At 34.4% G+C, this 20,587-nt stretch overlaps 3 protein-coding genes across 5 annotated transcripts; 1 reads left to right on the top strand and 2 right to left on the bottom strand.

The window, feature by feature from the left end:
• Positions 1 to 74: 74 nt before the first annotated feature.
• On the bottom strand, positions 75 to 9,425 carry LOC113503210 (phosphatidylethanolamine-binding protein homolog F40A3.3-like). Of its 3 annotated transcripts, none has more exons than XM_026885090.1 (5): positions 9,322 to 9,425; positions 6,677 to 6,773; positions 2,791 to 2,914; positions 1,317 to 1,530; positions 75 to 797 (listed from the first exon to the last, which is right to left on the bottom strand). In XM_026885090.1, the coding sequence occupies exons 2-5, from the start codon at positions 6,755 to 6,757 to the stop codon at positions 659 to 661; spliced, it is 558 nt and encodes a 185-aa protein (XP_026740891.1). In that variant the 5' UTR covers positions 6,758 to 6,773; positions 9,322 to 9,425; the 3' UTR covers positions 75 to 658. The 3 variants fall into 3 exon arrangements, with proteins under 3 accessions (XP_026740891.1, XP_026740890.1, XP_026740889.1); XM_026885089.1 differs by having other exon boundaries at positions 6,677 to 6,798; positions 9,322 to 9,420; XM_026885088.1 differs by lacking the exon at positions 9,322 to 9,425 and having other exon boundaries at positions 6,677 to 6,920.
• A 306-nt stretch (positions 9,426 to 9,731) lies between these two features.
• Positions 9,732 to 16,647, top strand: LOC113503209 (histone deacetylase 3). The gene is made up of 7 exons (XM_026885087.1): positions 9,732 to 10,214; positions 10,598 to 10,786; positions 11,217 to 11,491; positions 11,838 to 12,025; positions 12,457 to 12,597; positions 12,926 to 13,035; positions 13,667 to 16,647. Exons 1-7 carry the CDS (start codon positions 9,974 to 9,976, stop codon positions 13,825 to 13,827), a joined length of 1,305 nt encoding a protein of 434 aa, XP_026740888.1. The 5' UTR covers positions 9,732 to 9,973; the 3' UTR covers positions 13,828 to 16,647.
• Positions 16,648 to 16,730: 83 nt separating this feature from the next.
• On the bottom strand, positions 16,731 to 19,274 carry LOC113503208. The gene is made up of 2 exons (XM_026885086.1): positions 18,904 to 19,274; positions 16,731 to 18,068 (listed from the first exon to the last, which is right to left on the bottom strand). The coding sequence occupies exons 1-2, from the start codon at positions 19,077 to 19,079 to the stop codon at positions 16,799 to 16,801; spliced, it is 1,446 nt and encodes a 481-aa protein (XP_026740887.1). The 5' UTR covers positions 19,080 to 19,274; the 3' UTR covers positions 16,731 to 16,798.
• Positions 19,275 to 20,587: the final 1,313 nt, after the last annotated feature.

Genomic DNA, 20,587 nt, shown 5'->3' with positions numbered 1-20,587 from the left:
GAAAAATGACTATTTGCCGTTGTGTTGCGGAATCAATGATGAGTAAAGTATTTCTAAATTTAAACAAAATAAAATAGATTGCGTACCAATATATATTTACCCATATAAGACAATTTTGAATCATCTGTACACATTTTGTTAGGTTTTATTCAGTGCCTTGGTTTAACCAGCAAGATTTTATTTACAATCTTATAAAAACATAACAATACGATGTTTACATAATATATATTGCAAGATAATTTTGATGACTTTATCTCGATAAGATAAATGCATACATGGTGATAAAAAGAATTCACATCATATTTTGCTAAGCATTGTAAGCTAGTAATAAAAATGCCTGCTTTCACAAAAACTCACAAATACAATAAATGCTTATACAATCCAAATCTTGAAGGCTGTCTTTATACAAATCGTTTTTATCTTAAAACTACTTTCTAAACCGACATTGTGTGGGACACAGATTAGTAAGCAAATGGAGTGGTTTAACCTAAAGATGTGCAACACTTAACGCTATTTAGGACGCTATAGTATTATATTATTCCCGTCTCTAATTGAAGCAAATAATTGACAGCTTGTTTCATTTCGCTTATTTTATAGTTGTTGACATGCATACTCCAATTACTACCTGCTCTGTGTCACCGACTTGTTAGGTGTTGTTTCAAGCGCCAAGCTGTTGGTACAAGATGGGAACGTAGTCATCGTACTCAGCCTGGTAGAAGTTACCCGCGATGGGGTTGCCCAGAGCGTACTTCCGCGCGAACTTGCTGATGGAGAACTGTCCTCGGTTGTCGCCAGATCTGATTGAGAAATTTTTAATTAATTGAATCAAAAAGTGAAATATCTGATAGTGAATGAGCTTATTTCTATATTTTTTCCGTTTTCTATGTCATAATAGTTTGTAAAAAATAAATCATTTCTTATGAATAAAATAGATGTACAATTACATAATTTTGAAGACAGCCTCTGAATAAATCTCGTGCATTTTGAATGAAAAAACGAATTAAGTAATTCTTTCAGAATCGGAAGGTAGATTTCTCTTAGTTGTAGCTTTTATGCATAATACAGAATAAGAATATTTTACTGAGGCAATAAATGACGTTCGGCGCAATCGCACATTGATCAACCGCGGACAAACGAATGATGCAATTATATTCATTTAGTTGGTGTTTTAAGAAGACAAGTAACGTAGTAATATTTTCATGCCCGACAGGGTGCACAATTGTGCACCCTGTCGGGCATGAAACTTTATTCATTGTGGAGCGAAATCAAGTATTGAGTAATGAATATTATAATATGTATAGAGGTGGAGCAGTTACCTGTTGGTCAGCCTGGGCTCGTCAAAGTCCAGCTTGCGGCCCTGCTTGTAGACGAGGAAGACGTATCGATGCAGGCCGGTGCCCTGCGGCGGGCCGGAGCCCACGTACTGGCTGAGCGTGTCGCCGGCCGCCACGTTGGTGCCGGGCACGTTGCCCACCAGCCAGTGGTGCCACTCGCGGAATGTCGGCTCCGCGCGGGACGGCGCGTCAGGGTCTGGAGATTATAATATGTTTGAAAAAAATTGTACAATTTGATTTTTTTTATTTAAAAAACGGCTCACTCAAGTGACATGCACAGAGACACCTAGAGCAAGCATTCGTGGATCACACAAACGCTTGCCCTACTCTGGGATTGATCCCGTACACGTCACGCACACGCACAATGGGTTTGACGTGATAACCTCAACCATTAAAGTAAGCGTGTTTATAAAGAATACTGTGTAATTATTCTCGATTCTCAGCTCTGTTAGTTATGAATCGCAGTTTTAATTTAATTAATTATATTTGATTGTTTTTCTTTTACTTAACTTACTTTAATTTGTTGTATTTAATTGGGTGTGATTTATCTATATTATGTAGATATCGAAATATTTATGTACGTTTATTAGTTGACTGGTACTCATAATACAAGCTTCGTTTGAGATTTGATGGCGTTGTGAGAATATAATATTATTATAAAACTAAATTCTGTCTACAATCTAAATTATTCATAATTTTAAAACATCTGCCACATTCGAGGCTCGATTTCACGGTTTTCGCATAACAAATAACATGAAAATTCGTTTTTACCTAAAAAGAGGGAAAATAGGTTTGATTATGATAATATTTTTAATAAATATTCTACGGTATTACTGATACCGACGTGTTATGATTAATATTTTTTGATTATTTAAAAATATAATAGGTGAGGTAAAGTGTTCCGGTGTCGATCATAAATAAGCATAGAGCGTATTAAATAATATAATTAGTCACTGTGTGTCACAGATCTTGTTTTAATTTGTATATCAGCGTCAAAAGTTAAATTATCATCTTTCCTTAATAGGAAATTTAGTACAATAATCCCCCGAATACGGCGACATAACTGTGACTTTTTTAAATGAATATCTGTCGCCCCTTTTAAGCCTTTTAACACAAAATTTACTGTGCTTTTAGTAACAACCTTAAAATAACAGACAGCATCAGGTTTAAGGGAGACTTGCTCTGTAGTGTGTACACTGTTTCACGATTCAGTATTAGATTAAGTGACATTAGTGACAAAGTGAGTTCATTTTTATTCTTTTACGAGTGCAGCTTGTCCCACGCGGGGATCGAACCCACCACACGTCGATAACACTCGGCTATCCGTGCAGTCAATTAATTTTAATGACAGGGTGACAACATTTTGGAATCATTGCTATAATATATTGTTACTTCCGTTATTCTGTGTACTTGAAACACCAAATAAAACAAGATAAGTATTAAAAAGTGCACAAACCAGTCATAACGACGGTGTAGAGTGTGTCCGGGGAGGCATCCCACGTGATGGTCGGCTGGTCCTTCACTTGGGTCGGGGTCAGCACATTGCCTTCGTTCACTTCAACGCCGCTGTTGTATTTCACCTGAAATTTTATAACTTATTAAACCAGTTCCTAGACAAGGGACTATCTGTAGTATGTCTGAAAAGGGGACTATTAGGGTCGCTGCAAAAAGCCGCCGCTAACATATTTCCTGCACTTTTTACGCATTTTATAAAGAAAAGCCAGCAGCGATAACTTATAGCGTGTGGCGTTCGCCAGCTTCAACAGTGTGCGGTGGGTCCCTATAAGAATTCGTAATATCGGATCGGAAAACTCATAGATTAACCCTTACAAGGCGACACATATTACCTCTTTCCATATTCTATAAGATTATGTAATATTGTTGAAATTGAGATCAAATCTTGTTATTAAATAATTTACATAACGATGTGGCGTTTCTTTTTCTTTTTATCATATTTGTTAAGTGAATGATCTTAATGCCTTATTTACATAAATGAAGAAAGATATATTCCGAGTATGTCTTATTTTTAGAGTTTATGGCCCTAATTGAACTTGATAACGTGCTTAGTTCGTGTTTTTAAATTAATTTAAAAAAAACATCGCCACTAAGAAATTTAAGCATTATGTCGAGGGGCGTATCACACACATACCTACATTCAATGAACAAGTACAAAATCCACTGAACATAAAATGATGGCCATGATGGGTGTCTTGAATTTAGAATCCAGGAGAAAGCGCGTGAAAATCCCAGTTACCCCAGATTTTTGATTCCTTATTTAAACATGGTCAGTTTGTCGGTCAAAGCTTGTGTAGCAGGCTATCAAATTTTTAAATGGGACCTCAAATGAAGTCCCTCCGAGGATGCTCTCCAGATGCCTTTTAGAATGAGGCAAATCCGGAAAAGAATCACAGATGATAACAACTTCAGTGGACCAAATCTCAGCAGAAAAAAAAGATGATCAAAACACGGGTAATAATTCGTTATGTTATTTCGTTCCGCTTTGATGACAGACATCATTAAGAGTAGTAAAAAAAAACCACTTCATAAGTGCCTTAATAATGTACACAGAACAATGAGCTTAATGCATACCTCAAACACCTCCTAACAACATATTTGTTTGTCAGTCGAGTTAACGAGTAAGTGTATTATTACCCGTAATGTAACATAATCTGTACACTATCTGTCCACTCATAAACTCGTTAAGCTTGAAATAGATACGTAATGATATATTTTACTGTCCCACACTACTACTTACTTACGCTAGCGGACGGAAAAATAACTTAAAATTATTTTCATATTAAGTTATTAATAATATGATGTATGAAGTCCACGTAATGTGTTATTATAAAACTATGTTCAGCATATTTTGTTTATTAATTATTCCTCGAGCTAAGGCGAAAACATAAATATTTATTAAGAATGCGATAGACGCTAATGCACAATGTAAACAGAGGAAATATTTGATAACATCGCATGAATGAAACCTTTTTTACCGTTTAGGTTTAGTCAGGAAGACTCTGACACTACCCACATCCTCTCCCGAGGGGTTGGGTGTCCATGAAGATAAGCCCACCTTTTCGTTGGTAAGGCACTTCCTCGGGGGAGGAAATGGGTACTATCAGACTCTTACTCACTAAACCTGAACTGCCGTGCACTGTCATCCACGTTTTTGTGTCGGTGTATGGCAACCTACCAAAAAAAGGTTGTGCATCAACCAAACGATAAGTGAAACCGAACTCTTAATCTACCAGATCATTTTCAATAGAAGCCTATCTTAAAGAATTCCTAAATTCCGAAAAACAAGTCTTTACAAAGATGTCTATTGCCATTTCCTTTTTCCTCTACACCTAATTCAATCAGCCCCGACACGATTGTTTCCTGCATGACCGCGCTAATGTAGTAAGCTGGCGTCGACTACCGGTCAGATCAGATTACATCAGCTATTACTGGATTTAACGACACCTTAACACCTGTTTACTGGCACACACTGTCTTTTGATATCAACTTAAATTGACTGATGAAGGAAGTTCTGTCATTTCTTTCTTTATTTATATTTTCCCTTTTTATTGGGTAGGTAGGTATGATACTTATATAGAGAAGAGAATAAGGATGTTAACTTTAAGAGTACCTACCTAAATTAATTAATTATTGAGACTATCTGTCTGAAGTTGGGTGTCTTTGTGCATGTGAATTGTATGTTTAAAAAACCCCCCGTGACACAAGGATCAAAAGTGATAGTGCGGGAGTCGTTTAAAAAAAAATCTATATTAAGTAGCAAGGTGTTGTAACGCACAGTAGTACTTATGTATCCAAAACAATAAACTTCGTACATTGATACGTAACAAGAGATCAAAAGCTTCTATATCTCCACTTTCTTCTACCTATAGCTGCGTACATATTTTGATAGAAGTATAGTGCGAAAATTTACGGTCGCTAAACTAGAGGTTATTAAAAAGCAATATTTTTTATTGTTATTTTAATCAATCAAATAAAGGACTCACTTACCTAACATCGATATACACATAATAAAGTTTTTCCTGATAATAGGCTTAGATAACAATTGAAAGGAGTGTTCTTTTCGAAACATTGTAATGTAATGCACTTACATATTTTTTTAAATTACAATGTTTTCTAAATAGTCTAAATAGCCTTAAACCTATCACTCTTATTGAATGAAAGAGCTACGAGATCCACGGACTTTTTTTAACGGGGAAATCCGCAAGGACTTTCTCCGCCCTGGGGAAGGTGGAGAGGTATGATCTTACCGGCTATAACCACCGGAGTGCTTCACCCTTCCCTTGTACCCGAGACCACAGGAACGCGTTGCAAACTACCACGATCCCAGGCAGCTCGAGATCCAAGGCCTAAACTAACTCTAAGATAGTCCTGACTTAAAAACTTAAGGCTAATTATGTAGTCTCAAATCTTATTTAGTCGTTTTACCGCAAACCAGTAAGTGCATGCAGTAACTGCACTGAATCCGTTTTAAGAGGTCGAGGACTCTGCAGTCACAGGCCACAACTTCGAACAAAGGTGGTAGGTATTTTTTACTACAGGGGCCAATTCTGCTATTTACAATGAGTGATGAATGACTGGCAATTGGATTAAATTGACACTGTAAATTGGAAATTCATCGTCAAGGAGCCCAGGGTCCCAGGGATCCATAGACCCAGGTAAAGCAAGCTGACCTAAACTTAGGGTCTGAGCTAAGTAGATGATATATGTATGTGTAAAATGTGTAAATATATTTCGTAACTATACGTATTTTATAAGTTCAACTTTCTTGCGTATTTTAACCACTTCTCTGACCCGTGTTCATATGCGAAAATTTCTATTGTGTAACAGTTGTGACTATTGGCGGGACAACGGGACAGCGAAGCAAAGAAACGTGTTAGATCACCCCAATCTATTGAAATATTGGTGAAGATTTATAAGCATGCCATAAATATTTTGCTAGGAGTCCAAAAACAACATCCATAAATGACTTAAAACTCGGTCAATGGTCACTGGGACATAACTACTTTCTCGGTATTAGCGAGTATTGTGTCAAACAATTTCACTTTGCACGACAGACGTTATTTGCTTGGTGTTAGTTGCTTGAATATATCGAGATAAATAATAAGGCGTGAAAGGAAATAATATCTCATCAAAAATGTCTGAACAAAAACATTTTATAAAAAATCACAAAAATACTTTTTGGCAGTTTACTTAAGAGTCGATAGCTTCATGCATATGAAGATTAAACGCATACAGGGTACTCCACTCATTGAATGATAATAAAACAGGTTGAAAACCGGTAAAACTATTAAAAAAATTCAATATAGAAGTATGTTGGTACTCACGTGAACCAATGCAGTGGGCGCTTTGGGTATTACATCTGGCACAACTTGGTGGACTTCAAAATTCTTCGCAATGGTCGACATGGCTCTCGCAAACACCCTAAAATTGACCATAGTGTTGTCTGCTATTAACAAAACAATTGCACATCTTAATATTCTCGAAATTCGCGCCATCTTAAAAAACAATGACAGCTCAGTTTTTTTTATAGGCAACAGTCACAAGCGGTGTGCAGCGAGTGACTGGCCGTAAATGTGCGTGCGAGGTTATATAAATGAGTAGCTGAGAAGTAATGTACAGGTGTGGAGAGAAGTGTTTCAATATTCAATCATTTATTGCGTTCCATAATGTACATCAAGGTCTTAAAATCTAATAATACAGAACCATTATGGACCCTGTCGGGCACAGCAATATCTTGATTTAAGTCAGTTGAATAGTTAAAGGTGACTACAATTTCATGATCTGCTTGTAACCTCTTGAAATCTCAGTTAATTATATTATTCAGTTCGATTCAATAAGTAATTATGTAGGTTTATTGGATACATTAACTGAGTCAACACTTCTGTATCTACCAGTACTTTAAACATGAAACAGGTATTTACATCAGTGTGGGATTCAGTTGCCTCTGTACTGGGCATCAACACCATTGTCATACATTCCCTGAACTTATTAACAACATACTCAAGTTACTCATTACCACAATAATATTGTATTAATCAATGTTTATTATGACTGGATCTTGTATTTGCATAAAAAAGGAAAATTACATGGGCCATTTTGTCATTCTTACTTTTCGGTTCACATTCATTTAACCTCCCTTATCTGAATGTATAACAGATTGTTGTTTGCTATTAAACAGAATTTAAAAATAAATGGTAAGACCACTTTTTTTTAAATGTATGTTTGTTTCTAAAGTGTTTTTGTAATTTGTTTTAAAATAGTATTCAATTTCTAAATTCATGAACTAAAAATAAACATTGTATTTTTTTCTTTTTGTATGATGATGATGTCGTCCTAGACGTTTCCGTCGACGGCGAAAAAAAAGGTAGTCTTATTGTATACTATTTATTGGGGATTGTAACACCACAGAGAGTCTGTTAGTGATAATCAGAATTTGTTTATTATCTTGTGAAATAATTCTTATCCTAGGTGGATAAGAATTATTTGTTTTTTTTTTTGTTGTCATCACATTTTTTAATAAACATGTTATCATGAAACAAAAAACACAATACTCAGGTAACTACAATTCTGTTAACATTTGACTAAAATGTATTATATTTTTAGCATATTGTATTTAATGTTTAATTCTTAAGTTAATAATTATTTAAACTTTAACCAATTATTACAGTAATTAGATACGGAAAGTATAAAGATTGCTGATAATGTTTTTATTAAACTTTTGTTTTTTGGACTTGATAAAACATAATATTTGCATGTTCACTCTAGCGAATTATGAGATCATTTTTAGAATTAGCATGGCCATGCAACAACATGCCAATATAGCCAGCCTTCTGGGCCCGTTTCCCGGCTTTAGCAGGAACTTTTTAGGATTTTTTGGACACTTCGTAAATTATGTATATTGTTTATTTTGTATTGATATTCAATTTAACACATGTGATATATGTATAATTAAAAAATAAATGTAAATCCTACAGAGAGTATTCCATCATTCCAAGAAGTGATCAATAAAGCCAATTTAATATATTATTATAATTTTTGTGAGACTGATTTATTATTTGTTTAATTATGGATTACTGTGTTTTTTTTGTCAACTCATGGTTAAAGAAGTCTGCCTACTTCTGATAAAATGTGTGATTAATACATAAAAGATGGAATTCCAATAATATATTAAATACATAAATATAAGATCTTAAATATGTATTGAGCTAGACTACTTGGCCTGCACAACATAATAAAAATAATTTATGGCTGTATATTTTTCTGCAAAACCATGTATGATAAATAAAAACTTAAGAAGGCCATTGTATATTTAATAACTAATAACAAAAGAACGAATGTATTGTAAGTTTGATTATTTCATTATTTTAGAAGTTTTGCTGCTTTGCTTGTTTGTTACATTAATATCCATTTATAATACTAGTTTATTCTATCTAATTAATAAAATTATGGACAATCATAAACAATTAAAAAAGCAGGCAACATTAAATTCTAATAGGAATAATAACGTATTTCAAGGTAAAAAACTATTTTAAAAGTATTTATTGTACTAGTCTGCATTGTATAATTAGGTTTGTGTTGAAATGTGTGTATATAATTGTTAATTGGATTACAAAAATATAAATGCTTTTTCTTTTATTACTGCAATAAGTTCCCTACAAAATAATTTAGTAATTAGACTTTGTAACAATGATTGTTAGATCACATCTACCGACATACTAGGAGTGTATAAACACAAGAGATTAAAGGAAACAATGAGAGGATTCAAAATAATAAACTGAATTAGGACAAATTACGTAATAAATAGATGTACAATACTAACAAACTCGGTGCAAAGTACCTGTCTAGGAAACTACCGGCATGCATACCGCATTCATCTATAAATTATTTTTATGTAATTGTTTTGTAGTAACTTATTGACTATGTTTACCTACACAAATAGTAACTAGAATTTGAACATCTAGGTACTTACCTAGGCGCAGGTTTAATAAAGCTGATTGAAAATAAAAAGCCGGATCACGACTTATTTACGTATAGGAATAGAATGAAAAGCTGAAAAGCACAAGTCGTGAATAGATTATCACAGCCGGCTGACGTTATTTACTCTGTGGCAAGTGGCAACCAGGCCAACCGGTCGGGGCAATGACACGTTGGCCGATAATGGAATGTAAAAGTTTAGTAAATCGTAAAGTGCTCGACTTTAAAATAAATGAGTTAATCCTTTACAATACTGAATTATTCCATTACATAATTGTATTCTATTGAGATAAAATAAATACAGGTTTCTTTAACGGATTACAGATTTTATTTTTCACAATAACAACATTAAACAATGTCAAGCTAACGTCATGCATGGATGAATGACAAAATGAAGTATGAATGAAATGAATACAGAAATATAGCATCAGTGATTTTATGGGCAAGGACGGCTTGATAAATCGCAGTTTACTTTTCAAAGAGGTGCCAATAAACATTAAAACTAAAAAATGTCGAGTTTCGCGGTAAACATCATACGTCCAGTGTAAAATGCTCGGTGACATTGAATTAACAAAACGCTTGGTAGTTATCGCTGTAGTTCTAGGAATTATATTAGTTTTGAAGGAATACGTATTTGTTTATCCAATATGACTCAACATAAAGTTGCTTATTTTTATAATGCCGACGTAGGGAACTTTCATTATGGGCCAGGGCACCCGATGAAGCCCCATAGGTTATCTGTTACGCATAGTTTGGTTCTGAACTATGGGCTTCATAAAAAGATGCAGATATACAAGCCGTACAGGGCTAGCGCGCATGATATGTGTCGTTTCCACAGCGAGGACTACATAGAATTCTTGCAGAATGTGACACCACAGAATATTCAGAGTAAGTAAACAATAACAACAACATTCATACATGTATGTATGTTTATAACCACAAACTTGTAGCATTTTGGAATTAATTATTTTCTGTTACAGTTACTGCTCATACTTGAGTAACTTTGAATAAATAATTGAGTATTGAGTATTTATAAGAATACTGAAAATAGTTCAGAATAATATTTTAAACATATAATACGCGGGTATTGCTAAAATATGGGTTTACTGATCTTTTCAACTTTTCAAAGCGATAGTAAATAATTAATTATCAACTACAAACTGTAACCGTTATACATGAATCTTAGATGTCAACATTCTATCTTTTTTTAAGTTTTGCTTCCATTTTCAATCAGGTAACTTAATGTAGACAAAAATTGCATTTATTTTCAGGTTATTCAAAAGACTTGCTGCACTACAATGTTGGTGACGACTGTCCAGTGTTCGAGGGTCTGTTTGACTTCTGTTCAATGTACACAGGAGCCTCGTTAGAAGGAGCCATGAAGCTAAACAATAATGCCTGTGATATAGCTATCAACTGGTCTGGTGGCTTGCATCATGCAAAGAAATTTGAACCTTCAGGTAAGATCACAAAGGTCTATTTTTCCATTGGATTATCTGTTTTAAATTCCTTATATGGGATAAGGACAATGGTACATATACATAATCTGCTACTTACACCCCTAAATCTACTAACTACACCAATATCTGCAGGATTACTCCTGTAAGTGGTTTGGTTCTGTCTTCCTTTGTTTCTCTATTTAATCTTTAAGTGTACGAACTTTTATTAATATTTAATTTTGTGTGAGTTTATTACTTAAATAATTTTTTGAGAACATTATTGAGGAGAAAAAAGTTCTGATAGACTCATTGGGTAGCAAGAGTTGATAAAATAAGTATGAAATATGACTGAAAGTTATCAGAAAAATCTAAATTATAGGATCTTTGTTTCAGCAATATAAGATGTAGTTCAGATATCATTTTTATTCATATAATATATCTTATTTTCCAGGTTTCTGTTACGTAAATGACATAGTCATAGCAATATTAGAGCTTCTAAAGTACCATCCTAGAGTACTCTACATAGACATAGATGTTCATCACGGTGACGGCGTGCAAGAAGCATTCTATCTGACGGACAGAGTGATGACGGTCAGCTTCCATAAGTACGGGAACTACTTCTTTCCTGGGACCGGGGATATGTATGAGATTGGTGCTGAAAGTGGGAGGTATTACTCTGTGAATGTACCATTGAAAGAGGGGATAGATGATCAGAGTTATGTGCAGGTGAGATTACTGTTTTTTATTGGCAAATGTTTTTGTTACCATACTTGACTACGGAATAAATCTCCTTTAGTGATTCCACTCTTGTACAAAAAGGCTTGATCTAGTGGGAATTCCATGATTGCTGGGTAGGTTTGTTTTTATAAATGTTCTATTCATGTTTGTCTTTCAAGGAATACACAAATATTGAAACCAAAAGCTCAAAAACAGTGAAAACAAACAGACAAAGATGTAATGGTGTTCAACTAATCATAATGAATGATCTGTACAGAAATAGATAACCCATAAAAATTACTGCAGACAACTTGATCCTTTTTCGTTCTTAAAGCTACTTACCAACAATTTCCAGGTTTTCAAACCAGTGATATCTAACGTGATGGAGTTCTACCGTCCTACTGCTATAGTGCTGCAGTGTGGAGCGGACTCCTTGGCTGGCGACAGACTCGGCTGCTTCTCTCTGACGACGCGGGGCCACGGGGAGTGCGTCAAGTTTGTCAAGAACTTGAATGTACCTACTCTGGTGGTCGGTGGCGGAGGGTTAGTGACATTTTTAAATGCGTTTTTTTTAAAGCATGTTGAATGTATCTTTAGAAGGAAGTGTACGAGATACTCACGCCATATCAAATTGATTGCGTACGTCACTATCTGAAACCGCATCAATTTAGGGGACAGTGTTTTTACAGCTAAAGTTAAAGTCTGCGACTGCGACGTCGACGTAGATAGACCGTATAGAGGTATCGAGGTAGAACGTATAATAACAAATGTATTTTTATAAAACTGACGAAATTATCTGCTACTTACTAAGAAAATGAGTATAAACTATTTTCGCATGAAATAAATGCATAATGCACATTGTTTTTGTGTATCTGTTCTAATTAATGACGAAAATTCTAAATATTTATCTAAAATCGATCACCATTCCATTGCTAGTAAAAAAAGTCTCAACAATTGTTAACTTTCCATTTCAGTTACACATTGAGGAACGTAGCGCGGTGTTGGACATACGAGACGTCTCTACTTGTTGACGAAAACATATCGAACGAGTTGCCCTACACCGAGTACTTGGAGTTCTTCGCGCCGGACTTCCAACTGCACCCGGAAATCAACAGGTAATACATTCGATCTCGAAGTGTTTGCATTGTGATATGTGATTTGTTACATACGTAACGCAGAAATTAAACAGAAAGTAACGTATTGCAATCAATTTTATAGAGCCGCGTCTGCGATGCGTTCTTGTCTTACGTCTTTTCTGCTTGTGCCGCCCTTAAGTTTAACAAACTAGATTTCTGAATAGCCAAGTGTTAAAAGTTACCAGGCTGTCGCGTCCATGACTACTGTTAAGCACATGTGTGATCCACAAATGCTTAAATACTAAGTGTTCTTGTGCGTGACGTCACGTTGATCTCATATTTATTCAATACTTTATATCCTTTTCAGTACAAACAACGCGAACAGCAAGCAGTATCTGGAAGCGATATCTAAGCACGTGTACGACAACCTGAAGATGTGCCAGCACTCGCCCGCCGTGCAGATGACGCACGTTCCGGGTATGTTCATGATATGTAGTTGTATTTTAGTGACTATGTATCTGTATGTGTACAGCATTATTATTTTCATAATGTATTGCTTGTATAATTATTTATGTACGAGCTTGTCGCCCGCGTGGATGTCGTTTATATCGCGTTTCCAAGAGAACTCTTCAAAAGTCAGGGATAAAAACTATCATATGTTCTTTCTCAAGGTCAACTCTACCTCTGTACCAAATTTCATTAAAATTGGTTCAGTGGTTTAGACGTGAAAGCGTAACAGACAGACAGACAAACAGAGTTACTTTCGCATTTATAATATTAGTAGGGATAAATGGGATTATTTTCCGTGCAGTCGATTCACCTGATACGACGAACGGTGCGAAGCTATGCAATCTCAACCACTTTCATCGTTTGTTAATAATAGAGCAGTGGATTTAATTATTTCCTCAGTTTTCTAACCATTACAATAGTCGCAACGTAAAGTTTTCATCGCATTAAAGAGCCTCGCCGCTAGAAGCATTGATTTCAATTTATCGTCACAATATTCTATGGCGGCATTCGGTAACCAAAGCTCGACCCGCTTAGCATCATTCTATTAGTGTTGATATGATTCTTTTAAAATAATATCTATCAACCTACCATCCCCCAGGCGACTTCTTCCCCGAAGAGTACAGAATCAAAGACGAACCGGACCCAGACGTGAGAATCAGCCAGGAGGAGGCTGACAAGATGGTGGAGCCCAAGAACGAGTTCTACGAGGACGAGAAGGACAACGACAAGGACCCGCCGCCCGAGACGAAGGACCCATAGCATACGAATGGCCTGACCGACCCGCTGGCTATTTGACAACAACAGGGTCAAAGAATTTACAAAAAAAAGTTTTTGTGCAGTGAAGTGATTGAGTGCGTTGACATTGAATAGACTATTGTGGATTATTGTTAAGTGGACTCTGGGTTTTTGACCTCTTTTGTGCGTAAGACTTTGTATATATAGGCAATGCAGGACTTCTGTATCTGACGACTATCTTCCATGTGCATGCAGTATGAACCTTCATATGTAGGTGGTATATGCTTAGAGACTAAAGTAGTCGGCTATCTGAGACTTGCATTTCCCTTATATACCTAATTTAATTATTAAGTTGTGAATTGCAAAAATGTTGACTTTATTGTGCTAGTGATAGTAAAATGTTATGCTTAAAATGGGAAAAATTGTGCTGAAATTTACACATTAAAATAAAATGATTAACTAAGGATATCTTTTTTCAGAATGTAGATGTGAATATCTACATTTTGACAATAGATATTTGACTTTAAAAATGTTGTATAAGAAATTGCTAATTAAAACGTTAATTGCTTAAAGATGTATAATAAATTATGAGTAAAATAGATTTTTAAATGTTTGCCTATATCAAATGTCAATATATTTAAATTTATTTTTTGTAATGTCTAGTTATAATTAATTAACAGTTTATATGAATAGCAATAACATTTATTGACATATAGTAAAAAATTTGATTGCCTGAATTAATAAAACAAGGCTTCATAGTAAGAATGCTCTCCACCACCTCCGAAAGTAGAACTTCCAGGTTTCAAAGCGAGATGCTGCTCTACGACATATAGCACTCTATCTCGCTCCCACACCAACAGCCGTCTTTAAGAGGTAGTGGGGAGATCTAAGCTCCTCAGTGAAGTTATATCTTTATTATGGTTATAGAATGAACAAAGTTATGATACTTATAATAGAATAATTGAATGAAGATTAACTATTTATTACATTATGCAATAAAAATGGTAGTTTATAGTAATAGAATAGTTAACATTACAATAGTGAAGCATTAAAATATGTGATCTCTTAAAATGTTAATATTTGCCTTAGTTTATTGATAACACAATACAATAATAGCCTTTTGTGTCCTTGCTGACAGACGCATTATAGTTAGTACTAATTCTGATAAAATAATCAACAAATTTCGTCTACCTAAAGGAACTGAATTCCTTCATCAGTGATTGTTATCATTGCAATGTTTATGAATTAATTTATCTCATACACAATGAAACGATGTCCATATTTCTGTAATAAGGTAATTTAGATGTAATTTCTTTAAGTTTTGATTCACAAGAATGTAAAGATTTCTCGTTTCGTACAGAACAATTATTAAGACGTGGTGAGAAACACCGTGCGAATTGCAATATATTACAGAGCCGCGTGGTTCTGGAATGATGTATAGATGTTTGAAAGCTGTATATGTAGATAATGATGTATCATCGCCGGCAATGTATCGCACTTCGCCCGATATTTCTCGCCTTATCTAAATTAGCCTTTATTATATTAAACTGTTCAGCAAGGACTTTGCCTTAACATTCACACAAGCGCCTTTATTTCATGATCTTAGAATAGGGAAGCACCGGAATTTATGAACTAAAATACATTATACATATACTCTGCCAATTTATACAAAAATAAAGCTCTATACATAGTTTAACTTATCTGTGCTTGCGGCGCTGTGTGTGTATTCTTCAATGTGTGTCTAAATGACACACAAATGAAAGCTGTATTAATTAGTACACGATTAGTCGATATTAAAATAAATACCCACACATGGCGCCGTGCGCAAATATAAGTTTAATAGACTATATAAGTAATTTAGAACCATAGTTAATAGATAGTTGTAATTAAGTTGCTGGTATAGATTTTGGTGCCTACAGTGTAGGTTAAATAAATTATGTTTTATAAACATAAGCTAAATTGTGAAATCATTCCTATTTTTTTATTAATGAGCTCTGTGGAGGTTATTTGTGTTAGTGGTTGTTTTTTTATTTGATTGACATTTGTTTGTAAGTAGCTCACTTTTATATAAATTAAGATTATGTATACACACCGGTAAATAGTTTCTTGAATCGAGAAAAGATATCGTACATCGAGCAGGTTGGTCAAATCACAAAAATGTGTGAGAGGATTGTGCCCCGATTCTGCTATTAACAATGGCCGATGAATGAATGAAAATTGGCTCATAACGACTTTCGTATCCTTCTAAAGAGAATAGGAATAATTTCCAATTTAATCCAATTGCCATTCATTCATCGGCCATTGTAAGTAGCAGAATCGGGGACCTGATTTGATGAGGATCTTGAATATTCGAATACATCATTTATTAGACATAACATCCATAGATTCTGTATATCAATTTGAACAAGATGTATCTCGTTCTCGAAACTATTTAAATGGTACTATGGAAAGTGTTTTTTTTTTTAATAATTCAGATTTGGTAATAATTAATAACAACCGAGCATGTTAGTAAAATATGCATTAATTTATTATGATTGTCGGTCATATTTGTGGACAGTCAGAATGATTTTTTTAATTGTTGTTATACAATGCAAATATACTTTAATAAGCACTGTATATTAATATTCGGGGGTTCTATCACCACGTCTCAGATTGTTGCAGTTATAGAAGTGAGACAACAGACAGTTGCTATCCCACTTCCACAACTACAATTTTCGAAAAACTGGTATGTGCTAGTAGGACCCTCTCATGTTCAGCATTGTTATTACCTTATTTTGTTGTTGCTGTGTTATAATAAGTTGTACATAATGTAAAAATTGTCCATTAAAGATAATTTTAATTTTATTTATTTTTTATATCATCTATACCTATCCTTCCTTGAGACTTTAGATTTTAGAGGATCAAATTATAGGCAATAAAACAAGTACTTGTTAAAAAAAGGAAGATATTTATTAATTAATTAATAATGAATTACAATAAAAACCTTATAGTAATTCTAATAGCTACCTAGCTTCAAATCCAAATTGTTTTCCGTTATGTACTGCAGTAGCTCTGTCGTCGTATCTGCAAAGTCAACTGTAAACAATTGTAGTCTGTCGCACATTTGAATCGTCCGTTTCACTACGTTCTTGGATACCTCCAATGTGCAATCCAACCACAAATCAACAATATTCTTCAAATGTCCTTTTTCTAATAAATGCAATAACGTATCATCTAAATTAGTCTTAGTTTGATATTTGAGAACTAGCTTTTCCAAATTACTCGTGCACTCAAGGAAAAATGTGAGCATACGATCAATACAAAAGTTTTCATTACCTAGTATTAAATTTCTGAGTTCCGAGAAGATTTTGTCCGGCCGCCGATAGTACCTCGGCACGTGTAAACATTTCGACTGAGTCATCAAACACAACGACGTGAGGTTTGGACAACACTTGCCTATAGATACAACCTTGTCTAAATTTAAGGAGTTATCAATTTCCCACAAAGAGAAGTGTGTGAGATAACTGCCTTTGACGGTCAAAAGCTGCTGCATTGAATCCGTGAAGGAAAAGAATGACAAATCCAACTTATGCAATCGTAACTCGCTCATCGAAATCTGATCTAATATTGCGTCTTTGTTGTGTTCAGTTATGTGAGTCAGGGAAAATTCCTTTAGGCATGGACAAATTTTTATTAATTTCCTAACACCATCAGCTGAGGCAAAATGGCAAATCATTTTCCTGAGATTTAAGGGCCCTACGTCGACAGTGCTACCTATTAGCGTGGAGCCGATGTCGCAGGACTCGATCCGCAGCTCTTCCAAGTACGGTAGCTCCCTGATCAACATGATGATACCAGCTCGGGAGACACAGCGGCCGATACGGTTCGCGCGCTCGTTCCTCGGGGGGTCCATGGCCAATACCCTCAAATGTTTTAAATTCGTGATACAGCACAAACCTGCGTCAGAGACATTTCTTATTAGAACGGAAGCATTGAAAAGGGATTTACAAATATCTACTCTAGAGACGATGTTAATTTCTTCAAGTAGAGGGCAACTGTCACCGATGACGGCGAGAATTTCGTCAGTACAAATGAATTTGAGATCGAGAACGCGTAAGCGGCTGAAGGTGGCGAGCGTCCCCTGCCAGAACCTTTGCGGTATGCCGTTATCAAGGTCGCATTTGCGGAAGACAGTGATGTTGGGGTGCATCAGTACTTGTAGCTGTATGCGAGGGTCGCCGCGGTACTGGCAGCATGTTCTTTCTGAACAGAGGACATCAAATAACCTGAAACATTTAATAACAAGTAAATAATTTTATTTAAACATGGTTTTTAAGTGGTTTACATAAGTATGGCATGCAATATACTTGAAGTTAATAATCTTTAGTATGGGATTGGCTCTGTATTTTAAATTTTGCCCATTGATAATGACTATAATATAGAGCGCATTTCCAATATTTTATATAAGTGTTTTCCTTCATTATATCTCTGAAACACCGTTTACTGTAAATAAGCAGAGTTGGTGGTATTTTTTAGAATTAAGTTTCATTCTATTTTCTGAAGTACATGAATACTCCGAGTAGGAATGAATAGTTGGAACGGTGCCAATTAAAAATGATGAGTCAAGATAAGCACAAATCTGAAACCAGCTTCTTGGCTTGAGACTAGTTACATAACAAGTTTTTTTTATTTGCAATAGCAGTGATAACATTGGAGTATTATTTATTAACTTATAGATAAGAAAAAGGCCAATTAAATAAGTTACATTTAGTATTTTAACAGTCAATTATTAACACATTAATATGGGATTTGAAAATGTTACATATGAATTTTTATATTTACTTAGTGAACTTGTTCTAAGTTGAAATGATCTCTGGTTTAAAATGGATTGCAAGTACCTTAAGTTCATCAAATGGAATGCAAGTTACTATCATATATCTTTATTTTTTTGAGTTTGGAATTTAGAAAGTTTTGGCTGTATTATGTCAAATGTAAATTAAAAAGCATGATGATGATGACAGTAGTCTAAGATTAAAAAAAAATCACGAAGGCTGAACGATTCATATCTTTGTGTATACATTGGCTTCGGATCACGATAACACTGTAAACAAAGGGACATACCTGGCTGGCAGCATTGTCATCAAATGGCATTTTAAATCAAACGCCTCTCTCTCACATTCGTTTAAGTGATTCTCGGGATACGTCTTTTCAATAACATAACAAGCTGAATTAATAAGCCTGATGGAACTCTTAACACACAACTGAAAAAGACTACATGGTTGCTTAGGGGGCGACATCTCTGCGCCCTAAGCAATATTAAGGGTCGATTACACGTATTTTGTACAGAATATAAGATGATAACCCATGTGGACTATTTATAAGGCAACAATTTTTTAATAAATCTAACTTTCCTCTTTATTTTGTTATTGTACGAATACTGATAGCAATCTATTGATTGCATCAATGACAGCTGTTTAGCATGAATGAACGGACCGAACTACTTGCATATATCGTTTTGTCTTCCACAGATTAAATAGTAAATATACGGATTGGTAGGCAGCGAAAAATAATATATGAAGCCTATTTATACGCTGGCCGCACTGTGTCTACCGCTAATAATAAGAATTTCCTCCGAATAGTTGTTGAGTTTGTTTAATTTAACTGTCTTAGCTGAAAATCTTTTGTTTCTGCCTTGATTTCATATTTAAAATTCCACAACAACACACAGTCAAGGTGTACCTAAACTATCTAGTATGATAGCAGCGGGTATTTTCGGAAATATTACATTCATTTATATTTTTAATGTAGAATTATTACGTAGCCATTTTTTGGCATCAAGACAAAGATAAAGATAAATTTATTCGCAAGATAGAACAGTTAGTCAAGTTAGCCATTATTATGCGAAAAAGTCGATACTCGTTAGTGTGGCCCTAATGTTACTCAGCAGCTTTTATGGTATGGTAAATTACAGGAAGGTTGAGCAAGTGGGGTAAATATAAACAAACAAGCAGGGTATCATTTTATATTTTTATCTTTATTTTCATTTTTTCGTAACTATGAGGTTACGCCTAAAACTAATTATTAATGATTAATTAAAAATATTCATTCGTCATAATGGATATCTATATAACTAATGTGTATTCGTTATAAATTACTTTTGCGAATTTGTATAAAAGGTCAATGTAATTACAAAAGAAAACAGTCATATGCTTAAGTTTTTTTTAATACATTTTATTATTAGACTCAAGACATTTGACAAGAAGTAAATTATTTACTTAAATGATCCTATAACGTTATTTTTACGACTGTAAGAATGAAAAACTAAATAGATACCTATTTGTTACAATTAAAGAAGGAATTTGTAGCGGACATTCAAAAGCTGATATGTCGACCAATTATTTAAGAAACTACAAATTCTAAGCGACTTTCTGTATTTTTAAATAGAACTAAATAAAGGACCAATTACACACATTCGCATATTTATAATAAACATAATGTTTGGGCATCAATAAATAAGGTAAATAATAATTTTCACATCGAAATCAACAAAGCTTGAGCTACAGTACAGTAAAGTGTAAAATTGTACCCAGTTAATTAATATCCTGATTAAGTATTTTAGATTATGTCATATTGAAATTCGGATTTTTGGTGCGAACTCTGGATCACAAAGTTTGTGGTACGATAATGAATTATTGTTTTTTTTTAATATAGTCTGTACTTGTATTGAAGAAAAAAATATAATTATACTTTCTTTTGTCTGAAAGCAGAAATCAGTGTTCTTTGAATATCGATGAACATTGATAGA

This window comes from Trichoplusia ni, chromosome 18 (assembly GCF_003590095.1).
Source record: "Trichoplusia ni isolate ovarian cell line Hi5 chromosome 18, tn1, whole genome shotgun sequence".
NCBI classification, from domain to species: Eukaryota; Metazoa; Arthropoda; class Insecta; order Lepidoptera; family Noctuidae; genus Trichoplusia; species Trichoplusia ni.
This window is presented reverse-complemented; position numbering and strand designations above follow the sequence as displayed.

Excerpts from the sequence above, each read along its gene's own strand:
- LOC113503210 (XM_026885088.1), bottom strand. The coding sequence starts at position 6,847 with ATGGCGCGAATTTCGAGAATATTAAGATGTGCAATTGTTTTGTTAATA. Across the intron at positions 2,915-6,676 it reads CGCCCACTGCATTGGTTCAC|GTGAAATACAACAGCGGCGT; the intron begins GTGAGTACCAAC and ends ATAAAATTTCAG. Across the intron at positions 798-1,316 it reads GAGCCCAGGCTGACCAACAG|ATCTGGCGACAACCGAGGAC; the intron begins GTAACTGCTCCA and ends TTTCTCAATCAG.
- LOC113503209 (XM_026885087.1), top strand. The coding sequence starts at position 9,974 with ATGACTCAACATAAAGTTGCTTATTTTTATAATGCCGACGTAGGGAAC. Across the intron at positions 10,215-10,597 it reads GACACCACAGAATATTCAGA|GTTATTCAAAAGACTTGCTG; the intron begins GTAAGTAAACAA and ends ATTTATTTTCAG. Across the intron at positions 12,026-12,456 it reads CTGGTGGTCGGTGGCGGAGG|TTACACATTGAGGAACGTAG; the intron begins GTTAGTGACATT and ends TTTCCATTTCAG.
- LOC113503208 (XM_026885086.1), bottom strand. The coding sequence starts at position 19,079 with ATGTCGCCCCCTAAGCAACCATGTAGTCTTTTTCAGTTGTGTGTTAAG. Across the intron at positions 18,069-18,903 it reads ATGACAATGCTGCCAGCCAG|GTTATTTGATGTCCTCTGTT; the intron begins GTATGTCCCTTT and ends TAAATGTTTCAG.